The sequence below is a fragment of the Sminthopsis crassicaudata genome, chromosome 1 (assembly GCF_048593235.1).
Source record: "Sminthopsis crassicaudata isolate SCR6 chromosome 1, ASM4859323v1, whole genome shotgun sequence".
In the NCBI taxonomy this organism is placed as follows: domain Eukaryota; kingdom Metazoa; phylum Chordata; class Mammalia; order Dasyuromorphia; family Dasyuridae; genus Sminthopsis; species Sminthopsis crassicaudata.
Window position 1 is genome coordinate 388,399,300 of NC_133617.1, and position 27,788 is coordinate 388,427,087.

At 41.4% G+C, this 27,788-nt stretch overlaps 1 protein-coding gene across 3 annotated transcripts; it reads right to left on the reverse strand.

Annotated features, from left to right (window-relative positions):
* Positions 1–103: 103 nt before the first annotated feature.
* Positions 104–27,732, reverse strand: MLST8 (MTOR associated protein, LST8 homolog). Of its 3 annotated transcripts, none has more exons than XM_074279509.1 (10): positions 27,687–27,732; positions 26,886–26,999; positions 7,532–7,806; positions 6,537–6,588; positions 5,682–5,844; positions 5,214–5,289; positions 4,076–4,228; positions 3,242–3,366; positions 953–1,116; positions 104–542 (listed from the first exon to the last, which is right to left on the reverse strand). In XM_074279509.1, exons 3-10 carry the CDS (start codon positions 7,658–7,660, stop codon positions 424–426), a joined length of 981 nt encoding a protein of 326 aa, XP_074135610.1. In that variant the 5' UTR covers positions 7,661–7,806; positions 26,886–26,999; positions 27,687–27,732; the 3' UTR covers positions 104–423. The 3 variants fall into 3 exon arrangements, with proteins under 3 accessions (XP_074135610.1, XP_074135611.1, XP_074135612.1); XM_074279510.1 differs by having other exon boundaries at positions 27,377–27,697; XM_074279511.1 differs by lacking the exons at positions 26,886–26,999; positions 27,687–27,732 and adding an exon at positions 26,114–26,764.
* Between the last annotated feature and the right edge of the window lie 56 nt (positions 27,733–27,788).

Here is a 27,788-nt window from a genome sequence, read left to right on the forward strand (position 1 = left end):
TCAGGGGGGAAAAAAGGTATAAAATTGAGGATTGGGGCCTGATGAGACCCACTATCATTCCCTTAAGCTGAGGTTCTATACACAGGCACCAGATGCCCCTGGCTTTTTAATGTTCAACAATTCTCCATCTATATTTGTATATATACACATAGAAATAGCCATGTTGGAAACTGATAGCCCAACTGCCCTATGACTAACCACTGGAAGGCTCAGTCCCAAGGTCCCTTTTGCTCTTCTCCCAGTTCCATTCCTGTGAACTGTTCTCCACTGCCCTCAGACCAAGAAGGGCAAGAGAGAGTATTCCTCTCTGAGCCAAAGCTGAGACTTTCCGTGGTCAGAAAAGCCCAATTTTTTTGGCTAGCACAGCAGTCTTGAGCAGCTCCTGCTCCCTGAAGGCCCACAGGCAGAGAGGAGGCTTTCAAGCTAGCCCAAAACACTGTCATTGAATGCCAGGCAGACTACAGCCTTCTGGTGTCCACCATATTCCCTCTTGATCTCTCCTGTATCCACACACCACAGCCGTGCTAAATTGTCAGAGGAGGCTGGAGATAAGAGGAAAAGAGGTCCTATTACTGGAAGGTTCTTCTCAAAGGGGAACTAGGGTACTGTTCTGTCCCTTCCCTGTCCTCCTTGCCCACAGTGAATGTGTCCTGTCCTTGGGGCCATGGCCCCTCTGACAGGATCTTCCAGTAAAGAATTGTTAGTACAGTCCTGACCCTGAAACCCACACTCCCCTGACAGAGACTGACACAGCAGTACAGACCCCAGGCCGGATGGGCTTTATTTATTTACTAAGGTCAATACTAGGATTTGGAAGCTTAGCTCTGGGACACCACAATCCTTATCTCAGGCTGTTCCAGCTGTAAGCTAAGCAAGTTGAGCTTAGACTTAGAAAAGTCTAAAGGACATGGGATCAAGGCCCCAAGGAGAACCCTGTGATGCAGAAGCTCACCTGTCACAATGTACTGAGAGTCTCCAGAAAAGGCACAGTCCCACATCCAGCCTCTCGAAGTCTCACCAGGATTGTTGCTCTTGATGCTCAACTCGGTCATCAAAGAGAAATTTGAGGTCCTCCAGATTTTGCATGTTTGGTCTGCTGAGCAGGTGGCCAAGAGCCTGTAAGAAAGGGAGAACTCCTAACTCTGTGCTTTGCCAATGGACCCTTCCAAAAACACCAGGCCTTCCCTTTGGCCCCACCTCATGGGACTCGCTCCATTCAGCTGTCTTCACTGGACTGCATGTCCTATGTTGACAGCAATGGTGTCGAACAGAAATGGAAGTCACTAAACCCTACTTGAGGCCCCTTGGCCTCAGACTGACTTAGAAAATAACACATTACACTGCGTATGTTTTACTGTACATTTCTTTAGCATTTTCCAACTGTTTTTTAATGGTCCTGCACATGGGAACGTAGGTTCCTCAGGCTGCCTGTTCGACACCTGTCCTAGATGGCAAAGAGGGTATGAGATTAATAATGAGAGGGAAAAATCTGATGAGGAAAAGGACCAATGGCCACATGTTCCCTATGACATGGTCTCAAGGCATCCCTGAGACTAGGAGCTCAGTCTGGAAGGACTGTACTTCTATGAAGACAGGGTCACTCACACACTACATAACAACATATTCCCCTACTGAAATAACTGACATTTCTACTGGTTTCAAAAATGCTTTCCCCCCAACCTTGTGAAGTAGGTAGTGTAGATATGAAGAGCCACATTTTACAGATTTTGTAATTGTGGCTTGGAGAATTTAAATGACCAAGGCCCGTGGGAGGCCAAGCCAGGCCATAAGGTCTAGAGTTTGCCTATACATAGGCTTCAGCTCCTGCTCCCTAGAGAGAGCTCTCTCAGGGGAGTTAATGAAAGAGGAAAGGATAAACATTCATGGAATTTCAGACATTCCCTGCCCAAGGCACACATTTTCTCTAAAAGATAATCACCTAGCTTCCTCTAGAATACAGCCATAAGAAACTCACTATATTTTATGCAGTTACAAAAGACAGGTATTTCTTCCTTATGATGAGCTCAAATTCATTTCCCTAAAACTCCCTGGAAGTGCACAAAATAAGTATAAAGCCCCTTCCTTACAACAGCCATTCAGATAATTGAAGACAGCAATTACATGTCCTCATTTTTTTTCCCTTTAGGCTACACACTCCCACTTTCTAAGGCATAAGTCTGCCTTATCCTGGTCACATTCCAGTTTATCTATACCACTCCTGAAATATGGTATCCTACCCTGAACACCTAGACAAGGTCTCTGGACTATGAGCTCCCTCCTTTGGGATAACTCCATTTCTGTCACTGCTGCCTTACTTTTCTTAGGTGACCAAGTCAGCCTACTGACTCACACTGAGCTTAAAGTCACTATGCACTAGCTGACCATGTCTTTCCATGACACATTTGTGCAGCTGATTTTCTGAACCTAATTAAGCACAAGATCACTTTTGTTCTCATTACTTTTCAACCCTTTGATTCTGCCCATCATGACCTTTTGACATCCTGATTCTGTTACCCCTCCCAGGACTATGGCATGTGCAGACTTAATGAGCATGCATGCAATCTATATCTTCATCTACAACACTGATAAAACTGACCAAGGACAGAACCTTGTAGTGTGCCCTGACAGATGTCCCAGCAGGTAGATACCATTCATAGGATTATAGGATTTTGAGTTGGAAGGGCTTAGCTCAAATTTATGAACTTCCAGATAGCCTTGAATGATGGTCTTGAGCAAATGCTATTTACAAATCTCAAAGATGCCATAAAAATATTAGTTGAGCTATGAGTTGTTTGTGGAAGATATATTTAAGCTGACTCTAGAAAACAAAGTCCAATTCTTTGGCCAGGTCACACAGCTAATTACTACTTAAGCCAGGGCTTAACCCGATTCTCCCGATTGCAGTCTGTTTTTTCCTCTGTGCCATATGGTTCTGCCCCAAGTGGAAGCTGTCTCTCCCTGCTATCAGATCTCCGTGTGGTACTTGGCATATCCTGCTTTGCACTGTCTTTATTAACATGCACTTGAGCTCCAGTGAATAAAGGTACTTAATAAGATAAAATAGTTCCTGGGCCTAGTCACTCAGTGGACTATGATGGCCTCTTACTGCAGTACCCTTTGAGTTATACTTCTGCATCCTGTCCCCCAGGATCCTGTAAAAGATGCCTTGCTGAGAAGTGAGGCCTGTGTTTACTGGACCTCGGCCCAATTCCCTCGACTAGCGGTTCTGTTCTGCACTCACGTGGAGTCTGGGCTGAACCGACACTGCAGGGCATATCTCGTATGAGCTGGAATTTTGGTTTTGGGAATTAGCTGAGTCACTTCTTCCCCAATGCCTCCAGTCAAGTTCCAAACATAACAGTTTCCCTACAAGTCAAAGAGAGAGAGAGATGGAGTGAAAATTCTGAAGCAACTTTTCTCCCCAGACTTGAAGGTTTAAGTGCTCAGAGCTCTGCCCCAAGTCAAGCATTCTGTGGGGGGACTGACCGTCCACACTTGGGCAGGAAGAACGGAAAAGGCCAGGCTGACTCAGTACCAGGCCGTGTGGCACTGAAACTCAGGTGCCACTTCCCACAAGGAAGGCCTCTGGGAATCAGGCCCATGGGGCCAAGTGGGTAGGCTGGGGATGGGAGTGCTAGCTGAAAAGCTCTAGGAAGAATGGAGAATCATTCCAGACTAAGAGCATGCAAATTCACCGGCAGAGTCCTCCAGTGATAAGTCTCTCAGAGGAGCCCCCAGACCCGGCAGGAATGGACGGCAGGGCTCCAGAGATGTCTCCTTTTCCAAGTGAAAGAGCCTGGGGTCAGGGGGCAGCTAGGTGGCACAATGGATAGAGCACCAGCCTTGAATTCAGGAGGACCCGAGTTCAAATCTGATCTGACACTTAATGATTCCTAACTGTGTGACCCTGGGCAAGTCACTTAACCCCAGCCTCAAAAAAAAAAGAAAGAGCGAGCCTGGGGTCTTCCCCCAAACATAAGTGACCCCAAGACTGGGCCCACAGAGAAGGGTAGCTATGCAGGCAGTAGGCAGGGCAGAGGTGAGATCCTAAGGGAAAAAACCAAAGGGTTCTTACTGTACTGTTGACAGCTGCCATGTAACTGGCGTCAGGGTCGATGTGAACTGAATTCACAGAGACCTCAGGCTCAGGAATCAGCTGCTCGTTGTGATCAGTTTTTAGGTCCCAGATGTGGATAGCGCCGCTCTGGTCCCCCACAATCAGTTCAGCCTGAATGGACAGTAGAGTCAGTCTCTGATGCTCCCTGCAAGTTACCTGAAGGTAGACCTCTGGCCTCCCATTCTCAAACCACAGTGGGAGGGCACTTCTGACATCTAAAGGGCTGAATCACTGGACTGGACTGCACAGGGGGTCAGCTTGCACTTCAGCCCGATTTTTGGTGCTGCTTTAACTGTTTGATGCAAAGCTTTCTGACTTTATCATGTTGCCACAGTCCATTCTAGAGGCTTGGTAGCCTTGAATATCCCCTTGTACTCTCCTTTACTTTCTGATGTCCCCAAAAGGACAATGTGAACCAAGAGTTGGAAGTAGCTAAGCATGTGACTGTTACATTCCATTTGGGCCCAGTCATTCCTGTTCAGTCATACTTTTTTTTTTTTTTTTAATTAATTTTATAATTATAACTTTTTTTTTTTCTTTGACAGTACACATGCATGGGTAATTTTTTACATTATCCCTTGCACTCACTTCTGTTCCGAATTTTCCCCTCCTTCCCTCCACCCCCTCCCTTAGACAGCAGGCAGTCCCATACATGTTAAATATGTTATAGTATATCCTATATACAATATATATGTGCAGAACCAAATTTCTTGTTGCACAGGAAGAATTGGATTCAGAAGGTAAAAATAACCTGGGACCAAAAACAAAAACGCAAAGGGTTTACACTCATTTTCCAGTGTTCCTTCTCTGGATGTAGCTGATTCTGTCCCAGCCATACTCTTGATAATCTGACCCCAAGAAGCCGGCACAGAACAATGAACACCCACCACCTGTCTCCTCAGAAACACTCTCTGTCACTTTCCCCTGCCTAGAAAAGACTTAGGTTCACACGTCCCCACAAAGCTCACTTCCAAAAACCTCCAGAGACCATCCCATTGCAGGCAAGCTTGCCAGGCCCACAGAGAGCTCACTTGTGGTGGCTGCCATGGACAGCTGGGGTACAGGCAGGAAGCAAGCAGACAGGAAAGCAGGTTACCTGGTTGGGGTGCAGACACACACAGTTTATGGGTGCATTCACTTGGAAAATTCGCTGGCACTGGAGATTTCGTGACCTGGCATCAAACACAAACTCATATTGGTGCTTGGGGCAGTGCTGATGTACCAACTTACCTTGGAGCTGAGAGCCACTCTAACTGTTTTCCCTGAGTGTCCAGAAAACCGAGCTGCCTGAGAATCCCAGCAGCCCCAGGAGAAGGCCTGTCATGGGGAACTGGGTTGTGGGCATGTGGCAGACCAGTGGGTCTGACACTGGAGGAACGGTGGTTTCCTGCTTCAGTTAATAGGATCTAAGCAGGAACAAGACTTAGATCCAGGGGAAATCTGCAGAGCGTCTTCCTCAGATTCCTGGGACAAGTGCTGAGCTGGGTTGGCCCCTCGTCCCTGACTTCCCACCTCCTATCCTTACACCAGGCTTTCCCCTCTCTCCCGATCCCTGGGCTGGCACCTAAGGTCCCAGATCCTGGCCATGCTGTCCTCTCCGCCCGTGTACATCCAGCGGCCATCCTCATGGAAGCCCACCGAGGTGATATTCTTGCTCACTCCATCGTAGTTGATAACAGGGTTGGGATTATTGGAATTGAGATCATACATCCGAATGTGCTGGTAACCTGAGGGCACAAGTTTTGCTTACTAGTTGCTTTTCCTCCTTTTGAGGGGGGGAGGGGGCTCTTGAGGCAGAGCTCTCTCTAGGAATCATGGTGGGTGAGAAAGTTGAATCCTGAAGATGTGATTGACAGCATGATCTGCCTAGGCTGGGACCCGCACCAAGGACCTTGCCTCATGGCCTCTCCCAGAAAAAAGAGCAAAGACTAAGGCATCTTCAGGAGCTTCGGGGTTTGAGGTGAGGTCACTGATTCCCCAGAAGCCTTCCCTCTGCTGCCCCAGAGCACCCAGACCTCCCCCTCTTACGACATTAAGAGGAATCAGCATAAAAAAGGATCTGCCATGCCTACTGACAGGCCAGCAGTGGCAAGAACAGTATTCGTAGGTAGCTGAGTTTCCTGTAAGAACTTCTTGGCACTGATATCTCCTTCCCGCCCATCTCAGGAGTGGAACCAGTGGCAAATCTCTGAAATGCCAGACTCCCTACACTTTAGGTGGGACTGCTTCATGTTACAGCCCACTGCCCGCCTGTACTGTGCCAGCACTATGCCTGAAAGGAGCCTTTTAGGATGACTGTATTAGGGTTTGCAGAGCCTGTCACTGTCTGGTGGGAACCTGCAGGGTCCTGGCTGAGAGGGCACTGGTCTGGCCTGGTGCCAATCCAGGATACTCCCTCATCCCTCCGGCCAGCGGGTACCTGCAGCGGCGATCATGCTTCTGTCTGGGGTGATCTCCAGGGCATTCACTTGCTAGGGGGTTAGGTTAAGGTGACCGAGGACAGTTTAGGAGCAGAGCAAAAGATGTTATCATAAAACTTCCCTGACACTCAGACTGCTTATTAAGCTACAAGAAGCCAGGCTATGACAAGACACCAGGCTGGAAGCCCTGCGGGCAGAAGCCTCAGGCCTGGACAGGTGGGGAGGCAGAACAAGAAGAGGCACAGACACACATAAAAACACCCAAAAGATAATCCTCTCATGGCTCCAGGCAGCAAGGCCAACTGGTTTAGCCTGGCATTGGAAGTCTCCTAACCCTAATCCATCTACAAATACTCTCCCTCCTCCAGCTCCCCCTCCCACCCCTCCAATTACTGTAATGCTCACCCATCTTACAAGAGACAATGAAGAATAGAAAGAGGGCTGGATAGAGACAATACTTAGCACAGCCCCTGGTACACAGTGGTGCTCAATAAAGCTTTACTGACTGAATGAGACCAACTCCATTCTAGTATTGCCTCTGCCATTAACTTCCTTTCCCCTCCCTAGGCTTCCTTCTCTGAAAAGCAGAGAGTTAGATTGCAGGATTTCCTAGGGCCCTCAAACCAAGTAAAGCTTAGAGGACCACCGATTTAGAGCTGGAAGGCCTCTCTCATGTCATTGAGTCCAACTGCTTCATTTTTATAAATGAGGAAATTGAGGCACAGAGAGTTAAGTGGCTAAGTGTCACAGCTCACAAATGTATAAACAAGCTTCAATGTCATGTCTGCCTGACTGTGATAACACGTAGCTCGCTCAATCACACACTGGTCTTATAGTGAGCACTCCCTGAACTAGGAAAGGTATTTGTTCGGCCTCCCCATCCCACACTAGCTGATCTGGCTCCAGAGTCCAGCTCCAGAGTCACAGCAGTTCCTATTCTATAGGCCAGACCCAAGCCCCTCCATCTGGAAGGATAACCCACGCCAAAGGATACTGAGTCTTGGTGCTGTACTGTGCGGGTACATATTCCACTGTGGGCCTGCCAGAAGCGGACGGTGTGGTCGTAGCCGGCCGTGGCAAGGATGACAGGGTCACTGCCCACGGTTCCCTGGGAGGTGTTCATGATCGGGCCCCTTAAAAGAGAGGCTTGTGGAAGGTGAGCTCCCACTGGAGAAAGCTCTGGAGCTGAAGGGATAGGGCTCACACAGGAGACTACTAAATGCTTCTGAAAGTGAGTGACTTAACTGATTGCAATCTTGGTTTCCTCATCTGTAAAACGGAGATAAGAATGATCTTAACATCTCATAGAGAAGTGAGGAAACTCTGAAACAATCTATCAGTGTTATTATTCTTCATATCTACATTGACTGATCTTCTCCCACTATAAGTTCTCATGTTCGTAATCTTGATTATTATCTACAACTCATCCCTCTTTCATCTTTCACATCTGATCAGTTTAAAAAATTCCATCAATTTCACTTCTGCAAGACCTCTGCATCCCTTGCCTGTTATTTGTTCCACTGTCAACACTGGCACAGGCTTCACTAGTGGCCACCGGAACGCTGCCACAGGCCTTCATCAACTTCATTCTCTTCCCTCCCCAATTCAACCCAAAGCAGAAGTAAGGCTGTCATGTTGGGAACCTCTGCAAAGAGAAAGCTCCAGCTTGGCTCTTTTATAATGAAAGATTTAGCTAAAGAGGCCTGTGGGTGGTGTCCCAAGTTGGCTCAGATCTGGTTGGAGGTAGTGAGAGCCCAGATCTCCTATTGGAATTCAAAAGGGTGCTTTTGACAGGGTTTGTGAATCAAAGGTCCTAGTTTTTAGAATTGATAATGCATCAGCTAGGAGGGGCTGGGAATCAGAAAGGAATACATCCATCTGAAAGGATTAGTTTCTTAAAGGGACCACAACCCACATCAAGATATATTTAAATGATGTTTAGGTGACTGCACTACTTACAGCATTGATGACTAGAGAGTTAACCAATCTAATTGGAAACTAGCAAGTAACTATCTAAACATTTAAAATATAACTCTTATTTGGATCATTCCTTCTTTAAATCACCCACCTTGGGAAAAAAAAAAAAAAACCCTGCTGGTAACATTGCAAATATATTTTACAGTCAAATTTTTTGCTTTTAGCAGCTCTTTTTGTGGTAGCAAATTAGTAGCTAACTATCAATTGGGGAATGACTGAAGTTATGGTATATGAAAGTAATGGAATATTATTGTTCTATAAAAAATGATGAACAGGCTGATTTCAGAAAGGCCTGGACAGATTAACCAGAACTGATGCTAAGCAAAATAAACAGGATCCGGAAAACATTGAATATAACAGTAGCAAGATTGTATGATGATCAACTATGACAGACGTGGTTTTTTTTTCAGACATTTCAATGATCCAAGACAATCCCAATGTACTTTGGATGGACAATGCCATCTGCATTCAGAGAAAGAACTATGGAGATTGAATGTAAATCAATATATGCTATGTTCACTTTTTTCCCCCCTTCTATTTTTTTCTCTCATAGTTTTTCCCTTTTGTTTGATTTTTTTCTCCCAACATGAGTCAAAATGTTAAAAAAAAAAAAAAGAAAAGAAAAGAAAATGAATGTACATGTACAACCAAATATATCTATATTTATATATCCATATCTATCTCTATATATTGTTTTTTACATTTAACTGGGGAAAATAGAAAAAAATAAAATAACAAATCTGCTTTCCCTCCTCCACAGGTTTTTCAGTTATACTAAGGCTCTGACTCTAAGGTGAGCCCCAGTCTCAATAGTGAATGGTCTTTCTTTCTATCCAAGGCAAACAGCATAAGCTTCACACAGTCTCATGGTCTATCTGAGTATAGCCAACTTCAATTAAACTAAAATCAGTGCCTTATTCAGAAACAGAAGCAATGGGATCCATCTGATATTAGCTATAATGCCAAAGTGAGTACAAGAAGGACATGATGTCCAAGCTGGGTTTATATAGAAGTATTACTTTCCAATGAATTTTGTGGTTGTTGTTTTGTTTCAGTCATATCTGATTCTTTATGACCCCACTTGGGGTTTTCTTAGCAAAGATACAGAGTGGTTTGACATTTTCTTCTCCAGCTCATTTTACAGATGAGGAAACTGAGGCAAACAGGATTAAATGACTTGTCCAGTTGGAAGATGTCTTCCTGACTTCAGGTCCACTGCTCTATCCGCTGAACCCCTTGGATGCCTACTTCTGATAAACAGAACCTCCAAATTCCGTTTCATCACTGACATTAGTGTGAAGCTGGAAGGATCTAGGCATATGATCCCCTGCAAAGTTATTCCTAGTCAACTTTGATTTAGCACTTTTAAAGGTCATCTGGTGACCAGTAAGCCAGTTTAAATAGCAAAAAAAAAAAAAAACAACAACAACAACAGATGACCTGGGATTTACTGGTCTTGCCAAATCAAAGTTAATGTTTCAGCCAAAATTTATTTGTTGCTGTCTGCAAGCAAACTCTATTAAGCTGCTTTTCTTTCCTGAGTTTAATGAGAAGCTAGTGTCAACCTCAAACCTTGGTAAATCTGATCTGCTATGGAAATTTTAGTCTAAGGGTATATATATCAATGTTCTATTTTTTTTCTGTGAAAATCAGACCAGATTCACATCATTTATATTTGCTTTATAAAGTCTTAACTTTATAGTGCCTGTAATAGATGTACTAGATAATAAGAACTCACCCCACTCAAAGGCTTTGTTTTACATCCAGTTTCACCAATTCCAAACTAAATCCTTTATTGAAAATATTTCTAGCAGTCTTGACAAATTCAGCATATAATGGAAGAATACTCACTGCCAAGAACAACATGGAAAAGCCCCAGGAGAGGGTGATTTGGTAGTCATATAAAAATCTCTTGACACATGAGGGGCTTTATCATATGCTTTTTTTTAAAGCTTTTTATTTTCAAAATATATGCATAGTTTTCCATATTCACTTCTGCAAAACCCTATGTTCCAATTTTTTTCTTCCTCCCTTTCTCCCACTCCCTCCCTTACATGGCAAGTAATCCAATATATGTTAAACATGTGCAATTTTTCTTTACAGATTCTCACAATTATCATCCTGCACAAGAAAAATCAGATCCAAAAGGAGAAAGAAAACAAAAAGCAAGCAACAAAAAAAGTGAAAATATTGCATTATGCGGTCTCCATAATTTTCTCCTGGGTGCAGATGGCTCCCTACATCTCAAATCTATTAGAACTGGCCTGAATCATCTCATTGTTGAGAATAGCCATGTCCATCAGAATTGATCATCAAATAATCTTCTTGTTGCTGTGTATAATGATCTCCTGGTTCTGCTCATTTCACTCAGCATCAGTTCCTGTAAGAATCTCCAGCTCTCTCTAAAATCATCCTGCTGGTCATTTCTTATACAACAATAATATTTCATAACATTCATATGCCATAGTTTACTCAGCCATTCTCCAAGTGATGGGCATTCACTCAGTTTCCAGTCTCTTGCCACTACAAAAAGGGCTGCTGCAAACATTTTTGCAATGTGGGTCCCTATAAGCCCAGTAGAAATACTGCTGGATGGAGAAATACAGAGAGGCTTGGAGAGACTTACATCAACTGATGCTGAGTGAAACGAGCAGAACCAGAAGATCATTATACACTTCAACAATGATACTGTACGAGGATGTATGCTGATGGAAGTGGATTTCTTCAACATAGAGAAGAGCTAATCCAATTCCAATTGATTAATGATGGACAGAACCAGCTACATCCAGAAAAGGACTGGGAAATGAATGTAAACTGTTATTTTTACCTTCTGAATCCAATTCTTCCTGTGCAACAAAAAATTCGGTTCTACACACATATATTGTATCTAAATTATACTGTAATATATTTAACATATATAAGACTGCTTGCCATCTGGGGGAGGGGGTTGGGGGAGGAAGGGAAAAAATCTGAATAGAAGTAAGTGCAAGGGATAATGTTGTAAAAAACTACCCATGCATATGTACTGTCAAAAAATGTTATAATTATAAAATAAAATAAAAAATTAAAAAAAAAAAAAAAAAAAAGAAATACTGCTGGATCAAAGGGTATACAGTTTGGACAGAGTTCCATCTTGCTCTCTAGAATGGTTGGATCAATTCACAATCCCACCAACAAATGTATCAGTGCCAACGACCTTCTTTTTTTCTGACAACCCTATTCCTAACCTTCCTTTCCAGGCAGCCCTCTCCTTAGGGGCAGGGGGTGGGATAGGGTAAGGGAAGGGAGAGGCAGAGAGGGAGGTAGGAGAAAGAAAGAAAAAAAACAAAACTCCAGTTAACAACCGTCTATGTTAAACAAAACGAAGTCCTACATTGGTTAGATTAAAAAAAAAAAAATTATGTCTCATTCTGCATTTTGAGAACATCAATTCTCTGGCCAGAGATGCATAACTTGTTTCAGCATTTATAATGTGAACTGTTTTCACTGAGAAGCATTAAGTCTTTCAAAGTTATTTCTTCATAATATTATTATTATATAGCTTGTTCCTTGCTTCTGATAATTTTACTCAATATCAGTTCATGTGAGTCTTCCTAGGTTTCTCTGACATTTCTTTTGCCATTTTTTATGACATAATATTCTATTATATTCACATATCATAATTTATATAACTAGTTTTCAATTCATGGGCAACCCCTTAGTTTCTTATTCTTTGCCATCAAAAAAAAAAAAAAAAAAAAAAAGCTGCTACAAATATTTTTGTAAATATGGGCCCTTTTCCTCTTTCCTTGATTTCTTTGGGATATAGGCCTAAGAGTGTTATTGCTATTGACATTAACGTGTATGCACAGTTTAGTGGCTTTTGGAGCACAGTTCCAAATTGTTTTCCAGAACAGCTAGATCAATTCACAGCTCTACTAACAGTGCATTAATGTGCCTGTTTTCCCATAGCTTCTCCAAGAACTGCCATTTTCCTCTTTTCCAACTCTGCCAATTTTTTTTTAACACACTGTTGTTGATAGCTTCAATTTCTTCCTTTGAAGACTGCTCACTTGTATCTGACAATTTATCTACTACATGAAGAATTTTGGTCTTATAAATTTGAATGAATTCCTTGTGTATGTTGGGCATGAGACCTTGCTCAATATAGTTTAAAACTCTTTAGCCTAGTATTCAAGGCTCTCTGCAATATGATACCATCTGACTCCTCTGATACACATTACTCTCCTCCAAACATTCTATAATCTAGTTGAAATGAACTTATGTACCCCTTGTCCATGTCCTCAACTCCCTCACCTTTTTGTCTTTGTTCATACTTCTACTATCATACTTCTACTATGCTGGGATTGTCTTTCCCTTCTTTCTTCTTATCCATCCTTTAAAATATTATTCAAATAACATAGTATATCCCCCTGATCAATAACAGCTTTCCTTCCCAGAACTCATACTATATTTTGTTTCACCATTCTCTAAGGCATTGTATTATGGCTATCTTTGTGTCTCATCCCCCTACTGGACTGTGGATTATTCAAATTTTGTTATATTTCACACTTAAAAGATTATTGCATGAAGGAATTTGCACTTGCCTTGGCTTCTACTGTTGCTACTGTGAGGGGAAAAGGCTCTTCATCTTGATGAGGTTTAGAATTGGGGTAACTAAATGAAATTAGGTCTAGTGGCAGGTTTGGGACATAGGGAATCAAATAGAGCTCTCCTGCAACCTCTTTGGATTTGGCACAAGGATACAGAGTTAAATGAGGTCTAATGGCAGCGCAGAGTCCCCTGTAAAGGAATTTACAGACCCGAAAACCTAGATTGATAAAGGAGGTTTATTATGGGGTTTGGAAGTAAAGTTAAAGTCTAGTTAGTAAAAGGTGAAGGTAGAGATAAAAGAGCACCAGAATAGGATTCCAGTGGACAGAGATCCTTGGCATGCCAGGCATAGGGCTGCCATGTTAGGAACCTCTGAAAAGAGAGAGCTCCAGTTAGGGTCTTTTATTTTTATAGCTAAGGAGGCTTGTGGGTGGTGTCCCAAGTTGACTCAGATCCTGTGGGAACTGGGACAGACTCAGATCTCCTATTAGAATTCAAAAGGGTGCTTTTGACAGGATTTGTGAATCAAAGGTTGGGAATCAGAAAGGAATAAATCAATCTGAAAGGATTAGTTTCCCAAAGGGAGCACAACCTACATCATTCCCTGAAAGGATTAGTTTCTTAAAGAGAGCACAACCCACATCAATCTGATAGCATCAAATTTCCCTCTCATCATTATAGGTGACCCAGGAAGGTACACAGATGGCACATGGTTCCACCCCTGAAAGCGGCAATCACTGGAACTCTTAGCTTTATGACAGCAATAGTGTCTCATTTATCTTTGTTCCCAGCATCCAATATAGTGTTCTGTGCATACTGATTACTTCTAAGACTCATGAGTTCATCTGTGTGTATGTATAAAATAAATATTCTATGCATCAGCAGACAGCCTTAGTGAGTTGTGGTCAAAAATATTCATCAGATTCAATCCAATAAACACTTAGGAATACAAAGACAAAAAGCAAACCAGTTTCTGCCTTCAATAAGCTTACATTGTACTAGAGTGGTGTGTGAGGGAGCAATATGAGGGAGAGAGCACCTACATCTGGGAGAATGAGAGACAACTTTGCAGAGAAGGGAGCACCTAAGGTGGGCTCTGGAGGAAGACTAGGATTCTGAAAGGCAGGGATGGAGGAAAGGTTCCATTCACCCATCACAAAGACATGGATAAATGAAGAACCTGTTAGTAGTTCACTCTGTTTGGGATGGCGAATGCATGACCAGGAGTAACATGCAATAAGACTGGAAAGGCTGGCTAGTGAGACTATGGAGAGCTTCTGCCAGGAGTTTGTGACAGAAGGGGAATGTCATGGTCAGACCTTTGCCTTAGGAAGACCAGCTTGGTAACTGTGGGAAGAAGGAGGATTCAGGGTAGAGGCTGGACTCAGGAAGACCAGCTAGGAGGCTACTGCAATGGCCCAGGCACGAATGACCAACAGGGCGCAGAGCAGTTGATGACATGAGAAGCCCTAGAGAACAAATTAAAGGGATCATTGGAGCCCAGCTTTAGAACAAGAAGGACTTCAAAAGCCAGCCTTACAGATGAGGGCACCGGGACCCCTGGTGGGTTGGATAAGTGACTTGCCCAGGTTGGCAGTAAGCATCAGAGATGAGATCTGAACACACCTTCTCTGATTCCAGAGCCAGGGTGCTTTCCGCTGAAAAGCCAGCGCTCTCACAACTTGTCCACTGCTTAGAATGCAGTGTGAGGAAGAGGAACAAGGCTGCCAACTTGGGACCAGGAGGAGGGGGAACCCTTACGAGAAAAAGGGAAGTTCAAACTACCAAAGGATATTGAGACTTCGTAAACACAATTACAAAGCACTGAAAAAATAAAAAGCAACTTAAATAACTGGGAGAGATATTCAATGCTGATGGTTGGGCCACATCAATATGGCAACACTGACATACTACCTAAATGAACTTGCATAATTAGAATTGCATCAAATTACCAAGCAATTTTGGAGTCAAGAGTTTAAATCCTGCCTTGGACATTTAGCAGCTGCGTAACTGTGTAGGTTAATTTAACAGTTATCTCCTTTGTAAAATAGGAATAATAATAGTACCTTTCTCAAAAGGTTATAAGAAGTTTCAAATAAGATAATGTATATGAAATACTGTGCAAATTTTACATCACTGTATACATGTTAGCTATGATTATTATTATTACTACCTACGGAAACAATTCCCTAATTCACACACACACACAAAAAACCCTAAACAAATACAAAAGTGTAAGATAGCCTGGCAGAAATAAGGTTTACATCTCAAACCACAATGATGTCTAAATGGATATATAACTTGATGTTAAAGGTTATGTCATAATTTAAAAAAAAGCAGATCAAATACCTTTCACAGCACCAAGAGGAAAAATTCTTAATCAAACTGATCACAAAAGATAAAATTTTCATTACACAAAATTAAACTGTTTTTGAGCCAACAAAATCAAGGTGTCTAGGATGAGAAGGGGAGCTACCAATTTGGGTATAAATCAAAACTTTGCATCAAATAGTTCTCATTAGAATCTCATATCTAAGATATATAAGGAACTAATAATACAAATGTGTTAAGGTCAAGAACTCCTTCATAATTAGTAAGTAGCTAAAGGACAAAGTTCCCAAAAGAACTGAAAATTTAATAATCACCTGTGAGATTACTCCAAATTACTACTAATAAGAAAAATGCAAATTGAAACAACTCTTGAGGTTTCATCTTATTGGTAAGCTGGCAGAGATAATAAGATGGAAACAATCAATCTGGGAGGGGCTGTGGGAAGCCCAGAACACTAGTACATTGTTGAAAGAGCTACAAATTGGTCTAATCACACTGGAAAGAAATTTGGAATTATTCTAAGAATGTGAATAATGTATGCACCCATTGAGCCAAAAAGCCTACTTCTGGGCATATATCCTAAGAAGGTCACAGACAGAAAAGAAGGAAACCATATGCACCAAAATAGAGAATCACATTTTATGGTAGAAAAGAATTGGAAATAGTCACTGATTGGAAAAGGACTAAACAAATGGTTACATGAATGTAACAGTATATTATTATACCCAAGAAAGTATGAGGAGACATATAAACTGAGGTAAAAGTGAAAAAAAGAGTGAAAAAAAGCAGAAGCAGGAAAACAACAGACAATGACTACAACAAGGCAAATGAAAAGAACAAAACAACTGAAACTGAATGCTATGAAATTCTTATAATCAAGCTTGACCCCAAAGAAGAAATACAATCTAGGCAGCAGGTTATGGGTATAGAATACTACAAATAATGCCAGACTGTTTCAATATGCTTGTTTTAATTTTGCTGGAAATTTTTCCCTCTTTTTATCCTTTGTTATATACAGTATATCTCTCTAGGACAGAGAGAGGAAAATGATACATGGAGAAATACAGATGATGTGAATACAAAATATACTAATTATTATTTATTTAAAAGAAAATTAATCCAATGAATCTATAAGCTGGGTAATCATAATGACCCAAATTTGGCCAAGTGAAGAAGAAATGAGAAAAATCACTTCTTTGCATAGGTTGAACAACATGATTATGGTGTTTGACTCAGATGCTGATTGAGGATGATGAACTGACTTTTTTCTTTTTTAGTTACAAAGGGGTAGGACACTGGGGAAGAATGTACTTAGAAATAAAGGTCATATAGAAATAAAGAGGTTTAGAAGAAGAGTGTAATTAGCAGAAGGAAGATAATCGATTCTGCTTTGGACATATTGAATATGAAACACCAGCAGGACAGTTAGATGCAAGTGGACAGCAGATAGCTGGAACAGAGTTCAAAAAAGATATCAGAGTTAAATATTTACATTGAGAAATCATCTGTGCAGAGTTAATGACTGAATATGTTGAATAGAAGGAAGAACATAGAGAAAGAAGAGGGGCAAGAACTAAATGATACCCATACTTAGAAGGTGGGAAATATATTACAAGAAGTTTAACAAATGCTTGGTAAATTGAGTGATCTAGAAAGGGAAACTGATCAGTTTGGTAGCTATGAAGAACCAGGAGAGAACTTTGTTATAGAAATCAAGGGAAGCACAAATATTCTTACTAGTCTTATCCTTCTTTTCTCAAGGAATTCAGTATCTGACTGAATAAAACTCCTGTTTTATGGAAACCAAAGGAGGAGAAGGGAGTGGGTGGGACTAGCAATGCCCAAAAATATAGAAGTCAAATAAAATGAATACTGAGAGAAAGATGTCATACTTTCTACAGTGACAGTTAAGAGATCACTATAAACTTGGAAATAATAGTTTCAGTAACAGGTTGGTTGTGAAACCAGAAGACAAAGGACTAAAAGAAGTGTAGAAATGAGGAAATGAGTGCAAATGTCTTTTTCTAGTTTATAGTTAAAAGGAGGAGATGCATAATGAAAGCTTGAGGGGTGACAGCATCTAGGAATGCTTTTAAGAATGAAAAAAATGATTATTTTCGTGAGAAGCAAGAAAGGAGACAATATTTAGGAGACTTACAAGAAGAAAGAAGGGGTGAGTTACCAGAAGAGACAACGAGAGATGGACATAAATAGAAAAACTGGCCTTTGAAAAGTTAAGGGTCCTACCTTCCTAAGACACTTAGAGCAGAGGCGGGAATGGGAGGAAATAAGGTAGAGGGGTCTGCTGATATAACACAGGGAAGAAGCTCGTGGGGTTTCTTCAAATACAAATTTATATTTGGAACTCAGAAATCTTCACAAGAGAGTTCCAGATCCTCTTTCCATACCCTCTGTGTTAGTTGCCCCTTCTCACACAAGACAGCCCACCTCTGTCATCTGTGCCTTTGCACAGGCTATTCTCTCCTCATCTCTTCCTCTTCCAGTCCTTAACTTCCATGTAAGCTTAGTCAATAATCTCTTATAACATGAAGCTTTACCCACAATCTTCTTGTGTTTCTTGCCTCCTCCCAGTAAATTACCTTGGATTTATTTTGTACATATTTTAAATCCACATATATGTGTATATGATGTTAGCTTCAATCAAATTGAAATCAAATTGCCACTGAATTCAAAGGCAAGGATTATTTCATTTTGTCTTTGTACACAGCTCCCTAATCTGGTGCCTGGGATAAATTATATGCTAAATAAAAGCTGATTAAGTGATAAGGAAGACTGACAGATAATTTTTTCTGTAAACTAGGAGTTAGAATCCTCTCCTGAAAGGATAGGGGAAAAGGCATAAGGAGTGTTGAAAAAATTATTATAATGATTTTCATAATTATTGACATGATATATATATAATATACATGCTAATAATCTAAATTTTTCAGAGTTATGATTTCCCCAGCATTCTCTGATTTGGGAATCAAAAGTCTTACAATGCAGTTTGAAATAATCACTCAATTTTTGAGGATGCTCTCCTGTGCATGTTAAGTGAAGTGAATCGAAGATTGCAAAGTCTTTTCCTGTCATAGAACTCTGGTCCTGATTCCTATCAAGTAATGATCCTTGGGATTTGAAACAATCACTAAAAAATTGTTTCCAGAAGACTGGAGAATACCCATGTTGTCCTGCACTCATGGACTTGTCCTGAGAAACCACACAGGCCTTAAAAATAATTGGATTATAATCTACCCTCCTTCTTTCTTTTCACTTACAATTTGGGTATAAAATCTCTGCCTATGCTACAACAGGTAGAGGTTTCCTGCCCCAAAGAACTTCCAGTTTGCAAACTATATTCCTCACTCTGAAAGATTAAATTGTTGCTTCATCTCTAAAACTTGTCTCTCGGCCGACTTTATGCAGTTCCAGCTATTCACAGTAGAGAAGACCAATACAGTTAAAATTCTATTAACAAGAGCTTAAGGAGGAAAGAGAAAGTTTGGGACAACTTCAATGGGGAATGCAATCTCCCATTAGTCAAGAAAGAATAAAAAAAGACTATTCAGCAGTGTCTAATGGACATTAGATAACATAAATTTGCCATAGACTCAGGTGGTGGTTGTACAATTTCCTCTAACTGACATTTAAGCAGCAAGTTAAACAAAAATGACACAGAATGGGGATAACGGAAGGCTGGAGTTTGTCAAGTCAGAAGGGGCAAGAAGACAAAGGCTTCAAATAGAAAGGAATGCACAGCTGAAGTGGCTAACTACGTTGGAGACCTCTGAGGCAGCCATCAGGGGAAAGCACTGTTGAAGGGCCAAAACAATAGGGAGAGGTAAAGAGGTTCAGAGGTTACCGTGAAGGAAAAGAACAGATTTCAGAGGACTAAAGGAAAACTAGGGATAATGTAATAGGAAATTATCATCAGAGAAAGCCATATCCGAGCAGCCATTCATGGGTAAAGATTAGTTTGAGAGAATGGTAATGTAGGTGAGTGCTGGAGGTGGGTGAAAGAGAAGGCCAGTGGGTCTGATGAGATACCAACATGTTTACTGAAGCACCCAAGTACAGGGAAAGGGCTGGAACGGAGGGGAAATGCATAAGTATGGCATTGAATTCCTTGAGAAAGGAGACTGGAAACTAGTAAATGCATGCAGCAAGGATCTGGATCAAGCGATATAGATGGGCTAAATAAACCACAAAGGAGGAACGTTTGCCAAGTAAGGGAAGCAGAAACTCAGCACTTAAAAAGTGAGAACTATCTCTACACTTCCTTGTGCTCCATTCTATTAGGGTATATAGGAGAAGCGTTCAGGAGAAAGAGCTCACCAAAGCTCTAAATGCCTGTCCTCTGGGAGTAGGAGAACCTGTTCTTCTAAAATGATGGAAAATAAGCAAGAGAAAAGGTCTAAGGTGAATTGAACTTTGTTAGTGACAGCCTAATACAAATGGAGAACAGAGGACAAGCACCAGGAAAGGGGTGGGTTGAAGTGAATGAAATAGAGGTAGGGAAGGGAGTTTCTGCTTGAGCAAATAGTGGTTTTGATTTTGGAGAGGAAGAGATGGAAGTCTGCTGGACAATGGAAGGAGGAAGCAACAGCTAGATAGAGCTTCCAATCTCTAGCTAAATGTAGATATTTTAAAGATGGAATGCTATAAATTAGTACAATTTGACTCAAACCAGTCCAATTTGGCTCAAAGATGGACTATGTGAATAAATGTAATATTTAATAAATCTAGTTGGAGCTTAACTGCAGAGGGCTTTGAAGGTTAGGCTGAACAGTTTTTATATTATCCCAAAGTTAATAGGAAGCCTTTGAAGATTTGTGAACTCAGGAGATGGTCAAATCTATGTCTTAGACAGCTACCGTGTTTCCCCGATAATAAGACCTATCCTGAAAATAAGACACCCACATACTCTTTAATATTCCGCTAAAATAAGCCCTCCCCCGAAAATAAGCCCTATCGAACTTACTATGAAAATGGTCATCATGGTGATCCCCTGCGCTATATGCTGCGTAGCGGTACCTTCAGTAAGCAGCGCCGCCCTCCCCTCCCGGGTGAAACGCACGTCGCGCTCCAAGCTGCATCCAATCAGAGCTGCAGCAGTGAGCGCGTCATCCTCTTCTTCCCTGGTGATTTGCTTGCTGGCGCTACTGAGAGCAGCGCCGCGGAGTAGAGCTGAGACAGGACCATCTAAAAACTCGGTAAGTTCAGTAAGCGATGGAGAATAAAATAAGCACTCAGGGGGCATGATGGAGGCTAAAAGGGGCATGATGGAGGCTAAAATGGGCATGATGGAGGATAAAAGGGGCATGATGGAGGATAAAAGGGGCATGATGGAGGATAAAAGGGGCATGATGGAGGCTAAAATGGGCATGATGGAGGATAAAATAAGCCCTCCCCTGAAAATAAGCCCTCTGGTGTTTTTTAGTCCCAAAAAAATAATAAGACAGTGTCTTATTATCGGGGAAACACGGTATATGGACTATGAACTGGGGAGGGAAGAGACTATTGGTGGGGAGACCAATTAGGAGGCAGATACAATAATCCAGATAAAAAGTGGTGAACTAAGTAGTGGCCCCCTGAGCGGAGGAAAGGAGATGAATATGAAATATGAACTGATGTGGATGTAAATTGACAAGATTTGCAACTCATCAACAGTATTGGTTGAGAAGAATCAAGAATGTCTCAAAGGATATGAATCTAATTGACTGGAAAGCTGATGCCTTTACAAAAGGTGTGGTGTTTAGGTGCTTGATTCAAGGGCAAAGGTGCTTTTCTCAGTTGTTGTGGTAAAGCATGATGAAATGGGCTCCTCATAGAAGGATAAATCCAAATCTAAGATGACCTGCTGGGAATGTGTGGATGACTGAAAGCAAACATATCCTTACTGGAAAAGCTGCCTCAAATACTCTAAGGGGGCTGGCTACCGGTATCCCTATAGACATACTGAATTGACATCAAAATAGAGATGATCAACAGATAATTGGTAACACATGACTAGAGCTAAGAGGAGAGATTATGCTCTGTTTTGAGATAACAACTGGATACATGCAACCAATGAGATCACCAAAATAGGTCCACCATACTGAAGTGCTGCTTCGCTTATATAGATGAAATAGGTAGGATGATCCAGTGAAGAAAACTGCCGAAGACAGGTAAGTAAGGAGAGAAAAAGTCAAGAAAAATGTCATGGAAACCAAGAGAAGAAAGTGTGTGGAAGAGTGGGTAGCTGACTGTATCAAAAACTGCAGAGGTCAAACAAGATGGGGACTCAGAAACCACCATGGCAATAAACAATGAGGAAATTAACTAGTTCAAGAGCAATTTCAGCAGAGGGTAGATTCAGAAGCCAGACCACAAGTGGCTGGCAAGTGAGGAAGGAGGTGAAAAAGTGGGGGAAAAATCCAATGAAGATTTTTCAAGGAATGGGGAAGACAGGCATATATATGGCCTTGGGGGACAGCCCATGCCATGCTTATGTGTCAGAGGAGAAGTTAAGAAGGCCTTACACAATCCCTCATTTGTAAATTGAAGGTGTTGAATAAGATGTTCTCTTTAATAAGGGTTTTACCACCTTTAGCAGTCTCCCATGGCCTCTAGGCTTTTCAGGTTCTCCACAATCTAAAGTGGAGCTCCTTTTATACTATCACTCCTCATAGAAGCAGCAACATCCCAATCCCTGTACCCAAGCAAGTTAGACTGAGGAGGACTTCAGGTCTTAGAATGAGAGTGGGAAATGAATACACTCAGTGGGTGGAGTGGAAATTTGTGACACACCTATGAACTTTTCTGAGTCCACTACTCCTAAATGTAAAGAAACCTGAGGAGCAAAACCAAGACCCCCACAGATTACCCACTTCAGTTCCTTTGCTAGGGAATCTTTTCATTCTCAACAGAGCACTATAAATACATATTGATGTTGCTAAATGTAGGCAATGATTAGAGATTTTTTCCAAGTAGCACAGAAAAAGAGAAGAAAATAACACAAGGCAGGTGGAAAGGGTCAAAAAAAACAAAAAAGAACAGAGAACTGAAAAGGTTAGAATAGCCAAAATTCCTGGTGCAAAGAAAAACTTAACAGCCTTGCAACTTCTGAAATTAACCATTTTAAGCACATGAGCACGCGCACACACACGTGTGTATGTGCTCAGGAAATCATCATTTGGGGAGACTTTACAGATGACATTACTGATGAAAAACACAAAGTGGGGGACAGTGAGAGCACTGAGCTTCTTAGAGAAGAGAATGATTTCACAATCTGTCTTTAGAGAAACAGAAAATCCTTTTAAGATAATTGTAAACTACATAAAGTACTTGGGAGTATACCTTCCAAGACACACCCAGAACTATATATAAACACAATTACAAAGCACTTTTCACACAAAGTCCAATTTGAACTGGAAAAATATTAATTGCTTATGGGTAGGCCAAGCCAATATAATAAAATTACAATTCTACTTAATTTACTTATTCAGTGACATACCAAATCAAATTACAAAAAAAAAAAAATTTTCTTTTATAGCACTAGAAAAATCATAACAAAATTCATCTGGAAGAATAGAAGATCAAGAATATCAAGGAAATTAGGGAAAACAAATGTGAAGGAAGGTTGCCTGCCCATACCAGATCCCAGACTGTATTATAAAGAGCAAATGTCAAAACTATACAGTACTGGCAAAGAAACAGAGTGGTGGATTGGTGGAATATTATTACATAAAACTTAGTAGTAAATGACTATAGCAATCTATTGCTTGATAAACCCAAAGACCAGCTTTTGGGACAAGAATTCATTATATGACAAAAACTGCTGGGAAAAGTAAATATAGATCAACATCTTACTTTATATATCAAGGGAATCAAAATGGGTACATGATTTAAACATAAAGGATGAGACCATAAGCAAATTAGGAGAGCAAGGAATAGTTTACCTGTCAAATCTATGGAGTAGGGAAGAATTTATGACCCAATAAGAGATAAAAGAGCATTACAAAACTGTAAATTACATTAAATTAAAAAGGTTATGCACAAACAAAACCAATGCAATCAAGATTAGAAGAAAAGCAGAAAGATGTGAAACAATTTTTACAGCAAATAATCTCTAATAAAATTTCTTAAATTTTATTCTTAAATTCTTAATTAATTAAATTCTTAAATACAGAGATATCTGAGTCAAATTTATAAGAATACAAGTCATTTCCCAATTAATAAATGGTCAAAGGGTATGCACAGGCAGTTTTTCAAAGAAATCAAAGCTCTACATAGTTACATGAAAACATTCTCTTAAATCACTACTGATTAGAGAAATGCAAATTAAAACGACTCTGTAGCACCACTTAATGCCAATCAGATTGGCTAATATGACAGAAAAGGAAAATAATAAAAGTTGAAAGGGATGTGGGAAAATTGGGACACTAAAACACTCTTAGTAGAATTTCGAACTGACCCAATCAATCTGGAGAACTATTTGTAACTATGCCCAAAGGACTGTGCATATCCTTTGTTCGAGCAATACCACTCCAGATCCTGTATTCCAAAGAGTTTTAAAAAAGAAAAAAGTGAAAAGGATCCTATTGTACAAAAATATTTTTAGCAGTTCTTTTTATAGTGGCAAAGAATTGGAAACTGAGGAGATAGATGCTCATCAATTGGGGAATGGAGGAACAGTATGTGATATATGATTGTAATACTATACTACTATCTATGAAAAATGCTGAGTGGGTAGATTTAAAAAAAAACTTGAAAGATATATGAACTGATACAAAATGAAGTGAGCAGAACAAGGAGAACATTGTACATAGCAACAACAGTACTGTAATGAGTAACTCTGAATGATTTAGCCATTCTCAACAATACAATGATCCAAGACAATTCCAAAGGACTCATGATGAAAAATGCTAGCCATCTCCAAAGAACTGATGCTATCTGTCTGCAGATCAAGATATATTATTTTTCACCTTGTGTATTATTTTGTATTTTTTTCCTTTGAGACTGTCTTCTTTCACAAAATGACTAATGTTTGTATGTTTTACATGACAGAACATATATACTCTAACCAACTGCTTACTGTTTCACAGGAGGTAAGAAAGGAGAAAAATGTGGAATTCAAAATTATTTAAAAAAAAAAAAGAATGCTAAAAATTGTCTTTATGTGTAATTTGGGAAAAATTAAATATTTTAAAAAATAATCTCTTTAGTGGACTTATGTTATAGTTAATAAAGCCAAAGAAAGGCCTTTACTAAGTATGTCTCTTTATGTGCATATATGCAAGTATACACACACACACACACACACACACATATATATATATATATATATAAAATAATGCTTTTTATTCTTGACATTTCACTGTTCTGTACAAGTCTGATTTTTTTAAACTGACAAAATCTAATAAACATGATGAGGAAATGCATCATGCTTATAGATGAAAGAGATTTAATTAAATATGAAATTCTGGTCAAATCATTAAAAAATATATCAAAACCATCCTTGAGACTTGTGCTAAAAAAGACCATACTCAGGTAGTTAACCTGGCATCCTCACTGACTGAGGAAGATCAGGAAGAACTTCAGGTGTTCTCTGATATCTCACGGGTAGAAAATGATTGACAATTTAGATAAGAATTTCATTCACTTCAATCAATTAGAGTTGTCTTCAATGACTAATTTTATTGCAGCTAGGAAGGATAGACATCTACTCCATGGTAAATATGGTGCTAAGTGCTTTTTTTCAAATAACATCTAGTTGAACCTCCCAACACAGCTGGGAGGTAGATAACAATTATTATCCTCATTTTATAGTTGAGGAACTGAGGAAATCAGAAATTAAGTGACTAGCCTAGTGTCCTGTGGACTGCATCTGAGAAGCATCTGACCAGACCCAGCTTTCTTTTTCAAAATTTATCATTTTTTTTTTAACTAAAGCCTTTTATTTTCAAAATAAATACATGGATAATTTTCAACATTCATTCTTAAACATGTGCAATTCTTCTGTACATATTTCCACAATTATCATGCTGCACAAGTAAAATCAGATCAAAAAGGAGAAAAATGAGAAAGAAAACAAAATGTAAGCAAACTACAACAAAAAGAGTGAAAATACTATGTTGTGATCCACTCAGTTCCCACAAGCCTCTCTGGGTGCAGATGGCTCTCCATCACAAAACCATTGGAAATCATCTCATTTTTGGAGAGAGCCACGTCCATCAGAATTGATCATCATATAATCTTGCTGTTGCCTGTACAAGGATCTCCTGGTTCCTTTGGATCAAAGGGTGTGCCCAATTTGATAGCTTTGGGCATAATTCCAGATTGTTCTCCAGAATAGTAGGGTCAGTTCACAACTCCACCAACAATGCATCAGTGTCCAGTTTTCCCACAGCCCTTCCAACTTTTTTTTTCTAATTTGCTTATCATGTCACTCTTTATGTCATGAACCCATTTCGACCTCATCTTGGTAGTCAGTGTTAGGTGTGGATCAATGCCTCCTTTCTGCCATACTCATTTCCAATTTTCCCAGCGATTTTTCAGACCCAGCTTTCTATCCATTTTACCAATTGCTGAATGAGCTGAGTATTTTTTCCCTAATCTCCACAGCACTTAGCTTAGCACACAGTAGGTGTTTAATTTTTGTTAACGTTTTGTTTCAATATTAAACCCGCATTACCTGAGTTGGGCGCAGCCTAGAACATTCCTCTTCACATACATTCTGCTTCATTTATATTGCTCTACCAGCTATTTCTCCAAAATGACTCTAAGAAGCAGAATGATGTCTGATGGCAACACTGAGGAAGACGCAGGATCAAGCGCCTCCGGGCGCACACATTACGCTAAGTGCCCTGAAGCCATCAAGCTTCTGCATTGTGCGCGGGGCTGTGCTGGATCTACACAAAATGGTCCGGGGCCTGCCTTCGGAGGGCCTAAAGTGAGGTCTTTATCGGTGTTTTTAGGGGCAATAACAAGGGTTTCCATGCGTGTATCTTTGCTGAGTGAGGCCTTTCCTAAAGCTTTTAGGTTACAGAAGGAGGGAGCCTCCCAAAAGAGAGAGGACGTGCTCTTCTCACGCACCCACAGCACGAGACTATGAAAATTAAGAGGGAGCCGGCGGTCGGGCCTGCAGCCTACACTCGGGCCACGAGGGGGCAGCCTCCGCCTGCCACGCCAGGGAGTGGCGCAGCAATGAGAAGCGCAGGCGCACGGCGTGAGGGAGGGGAGGGCGCGGGGAGAAAGCCTCCGCCGCCGCCGCCAGCATGGCGCATGCTCAGCTTAACAGCGAGCCGGCGGGGCGGGGGGTTTTAGGATCGGAAGTCACCTGAGCCTCTGTCCCAACCCGAGTCCGAGGAGTTGCGCCCACTCCCCAAACCTTCCCCTCCGCCCCCGCCCTATAAGCCGCTCAGTCTGCCTCCCGAGCCCCCGGCCGCAGGGACCCTGCACCGTACCTCACTCACAAGAATCCCCACTCCGCTGCCGGGGCTCAGGACGGCTGGGAGAGTCGGAACGAATCGATGGGTAGCGAACCAGAGCATAGAGTCATCGATTGGATTCTTTTCGCTCTAGGGCGAAACCAATGGAAAGGAGGGGAAAGGAAGCTGGATGAGTCCATTATTCTGTGTATGGGGGGAACCACTTGTCTTAGAAACCCTCGGGGTTTTGCATAGTGCAGAAGAGGGCAGTCATCCAGTCCTTCAGGCCCAACCTAACGACTTTTCTCAGCCCTCTGCCTTCTCGACCTTACTGACGGAGCTGACCACCCCCTCCTAGATAACCCTGCACCTCCCTGAGTGTGGGGAGCTGCTCGCCCTAGGTTTTCCTTCCACCTGAGGAGGACCCCCGCAGCGTGCAGCTGAAATGAACACGTGACCTCGGCCTAACTGGGGCTGGACCACTTCCACCACAAACTTATGTCATCCAATCTTAACGGGTTCTTTACGCTTCTGCTCCTCCCTGACTGGTTCCAGCTCTCCCGCGCCGCGAAGGCTCCAGACTCTTCTCCTCCCACTGCGGCTTTCTCTGTCGGCCCTTCCTCGTTTCCCTCCCCCCGAGCCAAGGCCCTGCTTTAATGGGGAAATTAAATTGAAGCAATATGTCACTGGCTCCCTCTTCTCCTGTCTACATCTCAGCCCGTACTATCATCTCCCGCCCTCCCCGCTCCTCTTCTCCCCTGCCAGTCTCAGATGGTCAGCGCCTCCTCAGGCACTCTCGGTTCCTCCCAGATCCCCCTCGCTACCATCTCCTCAAACCTCTGTTCTTTGTCCGGCGCGCATTTATCAAGTGCTCACTACGCGCCAGGCAAAACGCAGATTCCAGCGCGCTTTAACTGCTAAACACGATGGCTTTTTTCT

Excerpts from the sequence above, each read along its gene's own strand:
- MLST8 (XM_074279509.1), bottom strand. The coding sequence starts at position 7,660 with ATGAACACCTCCCAGGGAACCGTGGGCAGTGACCCTGTCATCCTTGCC. Across the intron at positions 6,589-7,531 it reads CAGTACAGCACCAAGACTCA|CAAGTGAATGCCCTGGAGAT; the intron begins GTATCCTTTGGC and ends CTAACCCCCTAG. Across the intron at positions 4,229-5,213 it reads TGTGTCTGCACCCCAACCAG|GCTGAACTGATTGTGGGGGA; the intron begins GTAACCTGCTTT and ends CTGTCCATTCAG.